Source organism: Dama dama, chromosome 13, assembly GCF_033118175.1.
Source record: "Dama dama isolate Ldn47 chromosome 13, ASM3311817v1, whole genome shotgun sequence".
In the NCBI taxonomy this organism is placed as follows: Eukaryota; Metazoa; Chordata; class Mammalia; order Artiodactyla; family Cervidae; genus Dama; species Dama dama.
In genome coordinates this window covers 40,508,166-40,523,605 of record NC_083693.1, presented here as the reverse complement: position 1 = coordinate 40,523,605, position 15,440 = coordinate 40,508,166, and the positions used below count along the sequence as shown (strand labels likewise).

The following is a 15,440-nucleotide window of genomic DNA, read 5'->3' as shown; positions in this document are numbered from 1 at the left end:
TATGCAGATGACACCAGCCTTATGGCAGAAAGTGAAGAGGAACTGAAGAGTCTCTTGATGAAAGTGAAAAAGGAGAGTGAAAAAGCTGGCTTAAAACTCAACATTCAAAAAACTAAGATCATGGCATCTGATTCCATCACTTCATGGCAAATAGCTGGAGAAACAATGGAAACAGTGACAGACTTTATTTTCTTGGGCTCCAAAATCACCACAGGTGGTGACTGCAGCCATGAAATTAAAAGATGCTTGCTCCTTGGAAGAAAAACTGTGACCAACATAGACAGCATTTTTAAAAGCAGAGACATTACTTTGCCAACAAAGGTCCATCTAGTCAAAGCTATGGTTTTCCAGTAGTCATGTATGAGTGTGAGAGTTGGACTATAAAGAAAGCTGAGTGCCGAAGAATTGATGCTTTTGAACTGTGGCGTTGGAGAAGACTCTTGAGAGTCCCTTGGACTGCAAGGAAATCAAACCAGTCAATCCTTAAGGAAATCATCCCTGAATATTCACTGGAAGGACTGATGCTGAAGCTGAAACTCCAATACTTTGGCCACTTGATGTGAAGAACTGACTCACTGGAAAAGACCCCGATGCTGGGAAAGATTGAGGGCAGGAGGAGAAGGGGACAACAGAGGATGAGATGGTTGGATGGCATCACCAACTCAATGGACATGAGTTTGAGCAAGCTCTGGAAGTTGGTGATGGACAGGGAAGCCTGGTGCGCTGCAGTCCATGGGGTCACAAAGAGTCGGACACGACTGAGCGACTGAACTGAACTGAATATTATGTTGTGTGGCTATGCTACATTTTGTTTATCCATTCATCAGTTGATGCACATTTGAGTTGTTTCCACTTTGGGGCTCTTGTACGCAAATGTTGCCGTGAACATTTGAGTACAAGTTTTTGTGTGGACATATGTTTTCATTTCTCTCGGATATATCCCTAGGATTAGAAATGCTGGATCATGTGTAACTGTTTTACTTTCTGAGTAACTAACAAACCATTTTCATGGTTGCACCATTTAGATTCCCACTGGCAATGTATGAAGGTTTGAATTTCTGCATATCTTTACTGATACTTGTTCATCTATTTTATTAAAGCTAGCTTAGTGGATATAAAGTGATGTCTTGTGGTTTTGGCATCTCAACTAGTGAGATGCCATTTACCTAGTGAGAAATGCTGAGCATCTTTTACATGCTTTTTGGCTACTTGTATATCTTCTTTGGAGTAATGTCTATGCAGATCCCTTGCCTGCTTTTTTAAAAAAATATTTATTTATTTGGCTGCCTTCAGTCTTAGTTGCATCATGTGGGATTGTCTGTTGCAATGCATGGGCTTAGTTGCTCCGTGGCATGTGGGATCTTAGTTCCCCAACCAGGGACTGAACCAACATCCCTTTCGTTGCAAGGCAGATTCTCAACCACTGTCCCACGAGGGAAGTCCCACTTTGACCACTTTTAATGGGTTATTTATTTTTTCATTGTTAGAGTTATTTATAAATTCTGGATAGAAGTCTCTTACCAAATATATCATTTGCTCATATTCTCTCCTATTCTAAGTGTTATGTTTTCACTTTTTTGAAATTGACCTTTGAAGCACAAAAGCTTTTTGTTTTTATGAATTCCAATTTATTTATTTTTGGTTAGTTGTGCTTTAGGTATTTTATTTAAGAAGTAGTTGTCTGGCCCATGGTCAAAAAATTTTACTCCTGTGTTTTCTTCTAGGAGTTTGATAGATTTAGTTTTTAACATTTAGATCTTTCATATATTTTGAGTTAATTTTGCATATACTATAGTGTAGGGGTTCAACTTCATTCTTTTGCATGTGTCCCAGCACCATTTGTTGAAAAGCCTCTCTTTCCTTATTGAATTGTCTTGGCCTCCTTCTTGAAAACCAGTCAACTGTACATATAAGAGCTTATTTCTGGACTCTCAATTCTATTCTGTCCATCTGTATTTCTATTCTTACGCTGGCCCCATAGTTTTTGGTTGTTGTAGTTGTGAAGTACGTTTTGAAGCTGGGAAATGTAGATTCTTTGTTCTGTTTTTCAAAATTTGGGTGGGGAGAGGGCCTCCTTTAGACCTTCTGTGTTTCCATATGAATTTTAGGATCGTTCTGTCAATTTCTGCAAGAAAGCTAGCTGGGGTTTTGATGTGGATGACATTAAATTTTCTGAGGAAAAATTTGAGGAATATTTCCACCTTAACATATAAAGTCTGATCCATGAACATAAAATTTCTTTTTATTTATTTAGATCATTAATGTCTTTCATCAAAGTTTTTAGTGCCCAAGTAGCTTTAGTGTAGAAGTCTTACACTTACTTTGCTAAATGTTTTTCTAAATATTTTTTTGATGATATTATAAATGCAGTTGTTTTCTTCATTTAACTTTGGGATTATTCATTGCTAGTGTATGGAAATACAATTGAGTTTTTATATTGATCATAAGTCCTGCAATCTGTGAACTAGTAAATTAGTTCTCATTTTTTTGTGGACTCTTTAGGCTTTCCTGTGTACAACATTATGGCATCTGTGAATAGAAATAGTTTTATTTCTTTTCCAACCTGAATGTTTTTATTTCTTTTTTAATTTTTTTTTTCATAATTTCCCTATCTAGTTTCTCCAGTACAATGTAGAATAGAAGAAACAAGAATGGGAATCTTTGTTTTGTTTCTGATCTTAGTGGGGGAAAACCTAGGCTTTTACCATTAAGTATGATTTAGCTTTAGGTTTTTCATAGGCGCCCTGTATCAGAACGAGGATGAGCCCTTCTTTTTCCAGCTTGTTCAGTGTTTTTATCTTGATAAATATTGGATTTTATGAAATTCTTTTTCTTTTTCCATTGAGCTGACCATGTAAGGTTTTTTCTTCCTCTCTTTATTTTATTTACATTATATATGACATGGATTGGTTTTTAGATATTAAACCAACCTTGCATTTCTGGGATAAATCCAAATTTGTTGTGGTGTCTTAACCTTTTTATGTGTTGCTTGATTCAGTTTGCTAGTATTTTGTGAGGATTTCTCTGTCTAGTAATAAAGGATATTAGTGTATTGGTTTCTTTCTCTTATTTTGTTATTTGGTAATATTGGCCTATCATAGATTTCAAGTTGGTAAGTATTCCTTCCGCTTCTATTTACTGGAAGAGTTAATAAAAGATTGGTTTTAATACTTCTTTAAACATTTTGGTAGAATTCATCAGTGAAGCCGATATGGTCCTAGACTTTTCTTTGCGGGAATTTCATAAATTTCTAATTCAATATCTTTACTTGATATAGGTTCAGTTCAGTTCAGTTCAGTCGCTCAGTCGTGTCTGACTCTTTGCGACCCCATGAATTGCAGCACGCGAGGCCTCCCTGTCCATCACCAACTCCCAGAGTTTACTCAAACCCATGTCCTTCGAGTCAGTGATGCCATCCAGCCATCTCATCCTCTGTCATCCCCTTCTCCTCCTGCCCCCAATCCCTCCCAGCATTAGGGTCTTTTCCAGTGAGTCAACTCTTCCCATGAGGTGGCCAAAGTATTGGAGTTTCAGCTTCAGCATCAGTCCTTCCAATGAACACCCAAGATTGATCTCCTTTAGGATGGACTGGTTGCATCTCCTTGCAGTCCAAGGGACTCTCAAGAGTCTTCTCCAACACCATAGTTCAAAATCATCAATTTTTTGGCGCTCAGCTTTCTTCACAGTCCAACTCTCACATCCATACATGACCACTGGAAAAACCATAGCCTTGACTAGACAGACCTTTGTTGGCAAAGTAATGTTTCTGCTTTTTAATATGCTATCTACGTTGGTCATAACTTTCCTTCCAAGGAGTGTCTTTTAATTTCATGGTTGCAATCACCGTCTACAGTCATTTTGGAGCAAAAAAAAATAAAGTCTGACACTGTTTCCACTGTCTTCCCATCTATTTCCCATGAAGTGATGGGACCAGATGCCATAATCTTAGTTTTCTGAATGTTAAGCTTTAAGCCAACTTTTTCACTCTCCTCTTTCACTTTCATCAAGAGGCTTTTTAGTTCCTGTTCACTTTCTGCCATAAGGGTGGTGTCATCTGCATATCTGAGGTTATTGATATACTATACAGTTTTGCCTGCTTTTTTCTTTTAGCCCTAAATATTTATTTCTTTAGTCATTCAAGAAATATTTATTAAGCATGTATTATAATTAGGCCCTGTTTCTTAACATGGAGGGTACAACAATGAGTAAAACAAATGTCCTGGCCCTCTTAGAGCTTCACATTCTCATAGTCCTTCTCTCTCTCTGTCTTATGCTTTCTATATATACATATTTTTTATTTATATGTAATGTAGCTCTGTTCTTTGTAAAAGAATATTGCTACATGCCATTTGTGGGGAAAGAGGGTTCTTAGGTTTGCTTATATATTGTCATAGTTTATGTAAACTCTTTAAGTGTTCTTGAAGCAGATTGCATGCATGGGAAATGGCGTATATTATTATTATAATCACAGTTTATATTGGTGCTTCCCCTTGGCATTGCTACAAGGACATGATTTTTAATAAAAACAAACCACCATCCTAAAAAGAAAAAACAAAACCACCATCCTTATTCATTATCATCCTCAAGACCATCCAATGCCTTCTGTTCAGTCTGATCATTAGTAAGAGCATAGTTTCCTAGGCCTGCTATAATAAAGTACCACAAACTGGGGGCTTAAAACAAGAGAAATTTATTCTCCTGTAGTTCTGGCAGCTTGGAGCTGAAATTAAGGTGTTACCAAGGCCATGTTCCCTCCGAGATTCTGGGTAGAATCCTCCCTTATTTCTGCCTAGCATCTGGCAGTGGCCATCAGTCCTTAGCACCCCTGGCTTGCAACTGCATTACTCCAAGCAGTGCCTCCGTGATGGCATGGTGTCCTCCCTGTGTCTTCATAGGACATTTTCCCCTTCTTATAAGGACACCAGCCATATTGGATTGAGGCCTACCTTAATGACTTCATTAAGAAGTCATTGGATACTTGATTACCTTAAGTTGATTACCTCTACAAAGACTCTATTTTTGAATAAGGTCACATTTAGAAGTACCATAAGTATATTTTGGGGAAGAGGACGTAATTCCACCCATAATAGAGCATTATGCTTTAACTCTGAAATATTAAGTGACTATTTCATTTTAATAACATTACTAATTTTAATAACTTTTATTAAAATTTCATGGAATATTTCTCAGTCTTTAAAAAAAATAATGCCCCATCCCCATTATAAGGCCTGAAGGTATCATTGATTCATACATACGTGTTTCATCTTCTAAGCATAAATTCTGGAAAGGAAACAAAAGTGATTGGTTCTGTAACTGGAGCTTGTTGTCAGAGAAGTTCAAATGCAAGCATCTCTCAAATCACAGTTTATATTCCCCCCCAAATAAAACAGAATCATGTAAGAGTTTGTGGGTGATGTTTGAAACAGCAGTTGCCTGCTCGTACACATGGTTTCCCTTACCACAATCTCAGAGATCTTTATACATAGACCAGTTTAAGTGGTGCCAGAATCCTTCTCTGTAGGGAAATGAAATAGCATGGTTTATGAAATTGTGTTTGTTTGGTTTGGATGGAGAATGACAAGTGTTATATACAATACAATGTAACTTTGGAACAAAGTTAAAAGAATAGAATAGTATCATCTGAGCACCAACCTAGCAGTCTCATTTGCTAATCCCAATTGTTTTTAGTAATGCTCCCAAGTATTTCTTTTTAACCTGCAAATGTTATCATCTCTCTTCTGTCACAGTACAGTTATTTGAGTGTCTGTCACTCCTTAGTATTCTAGTGTGGTGAATACAGCACTCTTGGGGTCACAAGTGGAGAATCTGGATTCCTTCTTGAAAACAAAACCCATCGCCCTGTTCCTATGGCAAGGAAATACTGAGGCATTGTTCACATTTGTTGCTCCCATTAGGTCTTGAATTCTACCTTTAAATTTAGCTATTTGTTCTTTGTTTTCTTTTACTGTTTTTGAATTAAGGCATTGACTTCTTCTATTCTTATGGCTACTACGTTTATTTCTGCCTAAGTTTCAATTATGTAACCAGAACGAAAATTTTACTTAATTATTCTTTTTTTCTTCTTTCTTTATTTTAAAACAATCCAGGACAATCTAGAGCAGCCATGATACCTCCCAAGCATCCACGGCAGCCTAAGGGAGCTTTGGATGATGCCATCGCCTTTGGCGGGAAAACAGACCAAGAAGCACCTAACGCTTTGCAACCAACACCACCCCCACTGCCAAAGAAAATGATTATAAGAGCCAATACAGAGCCACTCTCCAAAGACCTCCAAAAGTCCCTGGAAACTACCCTTTGTGTCATGGCTAATCCCACCTACGATATCGACCCCAGCTGGGATGCCAGCAGTGCTGGCTCCTCGGTCAGCTATGAACTCAAGGGACTAGACGCTGAGTCTTATGACTCCTTGGAGAGACCTTTACACAAGGAGAGACGTGTGCCCTCAGCAGCAAACAGCATCTCCAGCCTAACCACTCTCAGTATTAAGGATAGGTTTTCCAACAGCACAGAGTCCCTGTCCAGCCGGCGGGGTCCCTCCGGTAGACAGGCCCGGAGTATCCAGAAGCCACAGAGACAAGCACTTTATCGAGGACTTGAGAATCGTGAAGAAGTGGTGGGTAAAATCCGAAGCCTTCATACAGATGCTTTGAAGAAACTGGCTGTTAAATGTGAAGACCTCTTCATGGCTGGGCAGAAAGACCAACTCCGTTTTGGGGTAGATAGCTGGTCAGACTTCAGGCTGACCAGTGACAAGCCATGCTGTGAGGCCGGTGATGCAGTTTACTATACAGCTTCATACGCAAAAGATCCACTTAATAACTATGCAGTCAAGGTAAGAAAATATTATAAATCTGATTCTAATCTTCTCCCACACACTATTATTGAGATGGGTCTGGTTTTTTTTTCCCCTTCTTTCCTCCATTCAGCAAAAACTTATTAAGTATCTGCCTTACACCAGATATTGTAATAGAAGAGGCCTTAACTTATTATCTATTGGAGAAAACATTTTTATAAAGAGACAGACTTATAACACAGTATACTGAATGCTAAGGTAGAAGTTAACAGAATTCTGTGGGAGCTTAGAAGGACCTTAACCCGACTCTTGATGCTAAAAAATTCTTCTTAAAGTAGGTAATACTTGAGCGAGATTGTTTGCAAAGATTTCCTGTACAAATGAGGTCTATTATGTGCCTTTCACTCTCTATGTTTCTGTCTTTATTCCCTAGCAAATAAGAGACCCTTGTCTATCTCTGCTTTCTAACTCCTCTACTTCTGAGAGAAATGCTTTTATAGAGGAAGGTGATCAATATTTGTTGATGTACAAGGAACTTTCTCGTGTTATATAATTTAATCTTCACATCAAGTTCATGGGGTTAAGATCTATTTATCCATTTGACAGGTGAGAATAAAGCTTAGGGTCACACAGCTAGCCATTAGTAAAGCTAGGATTTAAACAGATCTCTCTGGCCCCATAGCCTACACTTTTTCTGTTATGTCACATCAATTTCTTATATGTGTATCACCCATTCCAGACAGCCCACTTATTTAAGAAGGCTAAAACTCTTAGCATCAAGAATTCTTGAGCAATTACATTCACTGTAACAGTAAGCCATAGGCTTCATCAATGTCATAAATGAAGCATGGACTTTGAAATTCCAAAGATCTAGGTTCAAATCCTAACTCTTCCACTTAGCTCTGTCACAAGTTACTCATCCGAGTGTCAGTTTCCTCAGCTTTAGAAAGGAATAATAATTGTACCCATTTTATGGGGCTATTTGGCTGCAAGAAAACAAAATACCTAGTGATTGGTATTCATTTCTTTCACTATCCCTTAGCTTCCTCCCTATATTGATTGCCAAGACAGCAACAATCTTTTGAGCCTCAATTTCCTCCTCTTTCAGATGTTTACAACAACGATGACCCATCTACTTTGTGGGATTGAGATTAGGATCAAGTGAGATAATACATGTGAAAGAGTTTCTAAAAACATAAATCTCTATGTAAATATAATGTTGGTTCACCCTTTGCATAGTCCCTTTTTCCAGATTCTATTCACTGGTTCAAAACTAATTAGCATATCTAAATGACTTGTACATGTTAATTTGGCTAGATAGACCAGATGGTATCTTAGTAAATTAATGGATAAGGTAAACGATTGGCCTTACCCGTCTTTCAAGACAGAACATGTATTTGGACCAGATTTTCAGCTGACTGCTCTCTGAATTTGTAGCACCTAAGCCACTTCACTCTGGTGATACTCAGAGTGACCTTGTGCCCCAGCCCACACTTCTTAAATTAAACAGAGGGGTAAACTGCAGAGAGAGAATCTAGATTCAAGTTAATACATTACTGTTGAGTCTAAAAAGGCATGTTGAGATTTTGTGTAGTGTTCAAGAGCCGTTACACTAGTTGGCGTTATGGGACCTCATTTATCTCGGGCCTGTATTACTACAGGATCGCCAATGCAGGATGAATGCCTATTTCAGAAAGGAACACTGAACTATCTGTTCTTTCAGAACAACTGAGAAGTAGGGCTTGACTAACTTTATGTATTATTGCTGTGCAGTCTTGTCTCTTTCCCAAATCAATGGCCTGGTATTGATTTCTTTGCTTGTAATGATGCAAAAGCAATCTCCAAAGAACAGGTGGCAAGTGGTTATATACTGAGAGTTGTTGGCAGGTTTGGGAAAGGATGTTTTACACTAAATGGTGAATATAAATGTCTATTTGAAGACCCTCTAGGCATTTCTAGAAGTACCCAATTGATAGTACAACCTTAAAGGAATAAGCTACTAGGATACTGTGAGCCCTACCTTTGCAGAAATAAACAAAAAAGACTAGCAGTTGGCTCATACAAACAACTTTTTACTGTTTGTCTTCTTAAAATCATCCCTGTCCATACTAATGAAATTTAAGAGTGACCAGGCAGGTACAACTCTCTCTTTTTTAATTGATGTATAGTTGATTTGGACTTCCCTGGGGCTCAGACAGTAAAGCGTCTGCCTATAATGTGGGAGACCCGGGTTCGATCCCTGAGTCGGAAAGATCCTCTGTAGGAGGAAATGGCAACCCACTCCAGTACTCTTGCCTGGAAAATCCCATGGACGGAGGAGCGTGGTAGGCTACAGTCCATGGGGTCGCAAAGAGTCAGACACGACTGAGTGACTTCACACACTCACGTAGTTGATTTACAATGTGATAATTCCTGCTATACAGCACGATGATTCAGTTATACCTATATATGCATTTTTTAATATTGTTTTCCACCGTGGTTTATCCCAGGATGTTAAATATAGTTCCCTGTGCTATATAGTAGAACCTTGTTGTCCATCCATTCCATATGCAATACTTTGCATCTACTAACCCCAAACTCCCAGTCTATCCCTCCCTCACTCCACCCCCACACACATACACCCCACACCACAAGTCTGTTCTCTATGTCTGTTAAAGAGACTAAAAGTTCTTTTAAAATGTTATAAAAGGAAGTTGGTGCTGGAATTTAATAATTTGAAAGTCAAAGGATACTGCTCTTTAAATACCACTGCTCCTTAAATACCAAATCCACTGTGGTGACAGAGCATTAAGATCTTAACTTTGGGTGTTGTCTTAGTTTGCTCAGGCTGCCATAACAAAATACTAAGAATGGATGACTTAAACAACATAAATATATTTTCTCACAGTTCTGAGTGCTGGAAAGTCCAAGATCAAGGTTCCAACTGATTTAGTTTCTAGTGAGGGCTCTCTTTCTGCCTTGCAGATGGCTGCCTTCTTTCTAATTCCTCACACGGCTCAGGGGGTTGGAGCTCTTTCGTGTCTCTTCTTATGCATACTAAGTCACTTTAGTCGTGTCCAACTCTGTGCGACCCTGTGAACTGTAGCCCGCCAGGCTGCTCTGTCCATGAGACTCTCCTGCTGTGTCCTCCTCCAAGGGATCTTCCCAACCAGGGACTGAACCTGCGTCTTTTATGTCTCCTACATTGGTAGACAGGTTATTTACCGCTAGGGCCACCTGTGTTTCTTCTTATAAGGACACTAATCCATATCAAGGCCCCACCCTTTTACTCTCAGTTAACTCTAATTGCTTCTTTATAGGTCCTATCTCCAAATATAGTTAACACTGGAGGTTAACACATCAACATATGAATTTGAGGGTTCATGATTCAGTCCATAACATTCTGCCCCTGACCCCCGCAAAAATTCATGTTCTTATCAAATGCAAAATATGTTCAGTCCATCCTAACAGCCCCATAGGTAACTCATTCTAGCATCAACTCAAGTCCAAAGTCTCATCTAAATATCATAGAAATCAGATACGTGTAAAACTCAAGGTCTGATAAATCCTGAGGCAAATTGCCTCCTCAACTATAAACCTATGAAACTAGTCAAGTTATATGCTCCCAAAATACAGTGGTGGGCAAGCATGGGATAAACTGTCCCATTCTAAAAGGGAGAAATCAGAAGGAAGGAGGGGATGATGGGTTCCAGCAAGCCCAAAATCTTGCAAGACAAATTCCATTAGATATTAAGGCTCCAGAACAATCCTCTTGGACTCAGTACTCTGTCTTTCAGGCCCACTGGGGTGACAGAATCATCTGTGTCTCTGCTGGGCACCCTTATCCTTTGGGTTTTTGTAAGGACCCGCCCACATGACTGCCAGGGCAGCCTGCCCCTGAGCCTCTGGGCAGGTTCGTCCTGGACTTCCCAATCTGGAGAGGCAACCCGGCCCTTCAAAACCAAGGAGGAAATAGCCTTGCTTCTGGGCCTGTGGTGGGAGTAGCAGCCCTGTGGTGATCCCTGAAACACCTTTTCAGGGTCATTCTTCCCTCTCCTTAAAGAACAGTGCACGTTCACAGCTAAATAGCTCTATGATCCACTCCTGGAGAATCCATTAGCCTTCCTTCATTCCACCCAGCTTTCTCTGTCCCTTTAGTTCAAACTGACAGTGCCTTTCCCGGTGTAACCCCATCTCTATTTCTGGCTTCTGCTGAGATGGCTGATTAAGTCCACGAGTCACAGTCTGTCTCCTTATCAAATGGCTGTTCTGCTACACCGTTAGTATTCTCTTTAGAACAAGTTTTCTAATTTTTGTGGTGTGGGTAGGCTGAGAGTTTTCTAAATCTTCAAATTCTGGTTCCTTGTTGCTTAACAATTCCTTCTTCAACTCTTTCTCCCTCTGCACTTAACTATAAGCAGTCAAAAGGAAGCAAGTTGTTCCTTTAATACTTTGTCTCTCAGCTAAATATCCAATTTCATTACTCATAAGTTCTGCCTTAACAAAATGCTGGAACAGAGTTTAGCCAAGTTCTTTGCCATTTTTTAAGAAATCTCACCTTTTTTCCTAGTTTCTAATGAATGTTCCTCATTTCTGAGACCTCACCAGAATCACCCTTAATGTCCATATTTCTAGCAACAGTCTGTTCATAAGTTTCTAAGCTTTTTCTATCATGACTTTTAAAACTCTTTCAGTAGCTTTCTAAAGCTACTTCTTCTGCATTTTGGAATACTGCTTACAGCAGTACCCTACTTCTCAGCAACAAAATCTTTGTCTGCTTGGGCCACCATAACAAAATACCATAGACTGGATATATTTTCTCCTAGTTTTGGAGACTGGAAAGGAAGATTCTCTTCCTGGCTTCTTGCTGTGTCCTTATGTCCGCACTTGGGAGGGTAGGGGAGAGAGTATGTCACATTGGGTGTTGGGGCTTTAACATGTGAGTCTTGAGAAGACACAATTCAGTTCATAGCTTTATTCTGTTTTTCATTCAATGTGACTATCTTTATGATTTTCCTTGGTCTTAAACTAAAAGACATCACAATATAGAATAAAGGAAAGTAGTCAACTAATGTGAGTGCAGATTCTCTGTCACTGTGTATACCCAAGCAAGTCATATAACCTCTCTTGATTTTCACTGCCCTACCTACCTCATGAGATTGTTATATTATATGTGTTTATGTAGTGAAATTGTTTTTGTAAATTATGAAGTATATATAAAATATAATAAAATAATGCATTAGTGTTTTTAACAATAATGGAAAGTTACTTCTCAACATTCTTTTGGTCATTCACTATTATTCTTCATTAATATTAGGCACTAGCCTGAGCATATTTTAATAGGCTCTGCATTCCTTAAATTTATGAGAGGAAGCTACTAAGTGTAACAATCCTTCAGAATTTTAGTACTGCCAAAAACTGGAAACAAACTAAGTGCCTGATATTAAGGAAACAATGTAATAAATTATGGTGTATTAGCCCAATGAAATGTTTTCAGCAATTAAAAATTTTATTATGAAGATTATTTAAAATCATGGAAAACATTTTTTACATTGATTAAATGTCACATTAGAATAACAGAATACCAAATACTGTAACCATAACTTAAAAAAAGAATTGACCTACAAAATGGTAATATATAAATGATTTCTGTGTTAGAGGAGTAATGATTATAGACAGTTTTTATTTTGTTTAAAAAATGATGTCATAATGTCTTTTCAGTAAAAAAACTAAGGAATTGAAGATTATGGATTATTTGATAGTGAGCTTCTTGAAGACACAGGTGTCCTTACTTATTATCTCTGTAGTCCCATCCTCTGAACACAAATTATAAATAGCTCCTGCTTCATGCTACCCAGCTTTGCACTCACCAGTTCCTCTCTTTGGACTGCTTTTCTGGGAAGAGCACTGTTTGTACAGGTAACCTATTTCAGAATCACCTGTGGGATCCTCATTAAAAATGTGCTTGCCTTGATCCCATCTCACACCTACAGAATCAGCATTTCTGGAAGTGAGGCCTGGGCAACTACACTGTTAAGCACCTTCAGGTGGTTCCTCCACAATATTTCAGGACTGTTGATATAGAGGTTAAGAATTTAGATTGTTGTCAGAAAGACTCGTGTTTAAATTTGTACTTTAGCTTTCTTATGAGCTGTGTTACCTTGGCCCAGTTACTTGCCTTTTCTAAGCCCATTATCTTTATTTGTAAAATGGAGACAATACTGCATTCTCCCTAAAGCCGTTGTGAAAAATCACAAGAGTCAGTTGTACTTAGAGATGTATATAGTACTCAGAGCATCATTTGACACAGGGTAAGTATTCAGTAAATGGTAGCTTCTCAATCCACCACTCCCTTCTCGTGTACCTAGAAAACCCCTCACTTAGTCATGTCCTGCTCTTTGCCACCCCACTGACTGTAACTCACCAGGCTCCTCTGTCCATGGGATTCTCCAGGCAAGAATACTGGAGTGGGTGGCTGTTCCTCTCCCCAGGGGATCTTCCCCACCCAGGGATCAAACCTGCATCTCCTACATTGCAGGCAGATTCTTTACCATCTGAGCCACTAGGGAAGCCCAGAAAACTCCTATATTTTCTTAAGGAATCCAGCTCTGTGAATTTTTTTCTCTGATCTTCTGAGAATATGTTGATGGCTCCTCTCTGTGTGCCCACTCTATATGTAGTGGATTTCTCTACCACTGTTCTATCATGCTACAGTTCTATAGTACTGTGCTGTGCTATGCTAAGTCACTTCAGGCATGTCTGACTCTTTGCGACCCTATGGACTGTAGCCCCCCCAGGTTCCTCTGTCCGTGGGATTCTCCAGGCAAGAATACTGGAGTGGGTTGCTATGCCCTCCTCCAGGGAATCTTCCCTACCCAGGGATTGAACCTGCATCTCTTATGTTGCCTGCATTTGCAGGCAGGCTCTTTACCACTTGCGCCACCTGAGAAGCCCATTCAATACTACCATTACCCAATTAAAGTAACATGCCTCCCCTCCCCACTGTTATACTTGAGTTTCCTGCAGCAGGGAACATGGCTTGCTAATCCATATATCTTTATTATATTATTAATCTAATATCCTTAGCATTAGACAGCATTATATACTAATATAATAATGTTGCATACATAGTGCGCATTCAATAAATATTACTTGACCTTTCAGCAAACATTGACTGTATAAAACATTGTAATATCTGCATGCATTTACAGAAATACATATGAATAAGGCAAAAGCCTTGCCCTCAAAGAGCATGTATTCCGGTGGGAAAGACAAAAGCATAAGTAACTTTTAAATAAGACATTATAGTAAAGGTTAAGAGTGGTGTGAAGAGGTAAAGATAAAGATTAATAAATGAAAGAAGTCATTTTAACATTCTTAAATCTCAGGGCCAACAAAAAAGGGCCTCTAGTGTCTACTTCACATTATTCTTAGGGGTAAATACAGTATATGGAGAGAATAGTGGAAAATGGAGCTGGGAAGATTTGGGGCCAAATTTAGAGGCTTTGATTGATGAGCTTAAGAGGTTAGGCTTTATTCTGTGTTTTGTGGGAAACCATTAAGGATTTTTAAACAGAGAGATAACAAGATTAATGATTTTAGAGATTAATGGTTTTAGAAATAAACTGTGGTGGAAAAGTTCAGAAGCATTAGAAGCAGGGAAGCCAGTCATTATGCTATTGCAACAGTCCAGGTAAGTAATGATGAGATCTTGCAATAAGACCATCAGAAAAAAGGGACAGATGGTGAAGGAGCTGAGGCAGGCAGTCGACCATCTCTGGTGAGTGCCTGGATGTAGGATGAGGGCACTGATGCTAAGATTTCATGAAGGAGCAACCCCAGGAGGATGGTGATGCCATTAACTGAAATATGAATCAGAAAAGCCAGAAAGATGAGCTCTCTGTGTAGTGTGCCCATGGGACAGCCAAATCAAGAGAAAATGTGTAGCCAGATAAAAACATGAGTTTGGTACTCAGAAGAGAGGTCAAGGTTACCTAGTGCTCTCATCAACTTGATTTAGTTCAAACTGGGAATGTGTGATATTGTAGTGGTAGAGTCTGCATATTGGGAAAAGGCCCACACAGCTAAGTGACCTAAAGCAGGAGAATTTGAAAGGGATATAACAAAGGACAAGAACCCACAGATCAGAGTTGAAGATTCAGGAAGGTTTGAGCAATATAAGGAGAAGGCAGGAGTTGAATCTCTGGTAAACCTTAAAAAAAAAAAAAATACAGTCTTGGTAGCAGTGGAAGTGGATATCAAATGCAGTGAGTTAGGGAAGTGTAGAACAGGGAGGGTGAGGAGACTAGTGAGCATAGTGCATTTTTACGAGTTTTGGTGAAGAAAAGACCACATTGATTCCTAGACAGTATTTAACCTTCAGCTCCAGTTTGTGTCATTCATGTCTCCTTTTAGCCCCTCATCACCATTTGGTGAGCCACCATGCAGTAGGTTGGACCGTCTGTCTCTGTGGCTGCATGTTGGCTGGCCTCCAGCCCTTAACTTCCCTGTTCTAAATAAAATCCACCTTACTTTTGCCACCTTTCAAAGAATCTGGGTAGCCACTGAACAAACATGTAATCTTCAAAGTACACTCTTCAACTTTGAAAGGCCTTCATCATTCCAAACAGGAAGAACCTGAGAACAG

The 15,440-nt window shown here is 39.1% G+C and overlaps 1 protein-coding gene across 15 annotated transcripts in view; it reads left to right on the top strand.

Annotated features, from left to right (window-relative positions):
* PEAK1 (pseudopodium enriched atypical kinase 1) overlaps nucleotides 1-15,440 on the top strand; it is a 311,689-nt gene that overhangs the window by 278,564 nt on the left and 17,685 nt on the right. For all 15 annotated transcript variants that reach the window (XM_061158944.1, XM_061158943.1, XM_061158942.1 and 12 more), the window contains one exon: nucleotides 6,108-6,853. In XM_061158944.1, coding sequence (XP_061014927.1) covers nucleotides 6,108-6,853 — 746 coding nt within the window. The remainder of the gene's footprint in view (nucleotides 1-6,107; nucleotides 6,854-15,440) is intronic.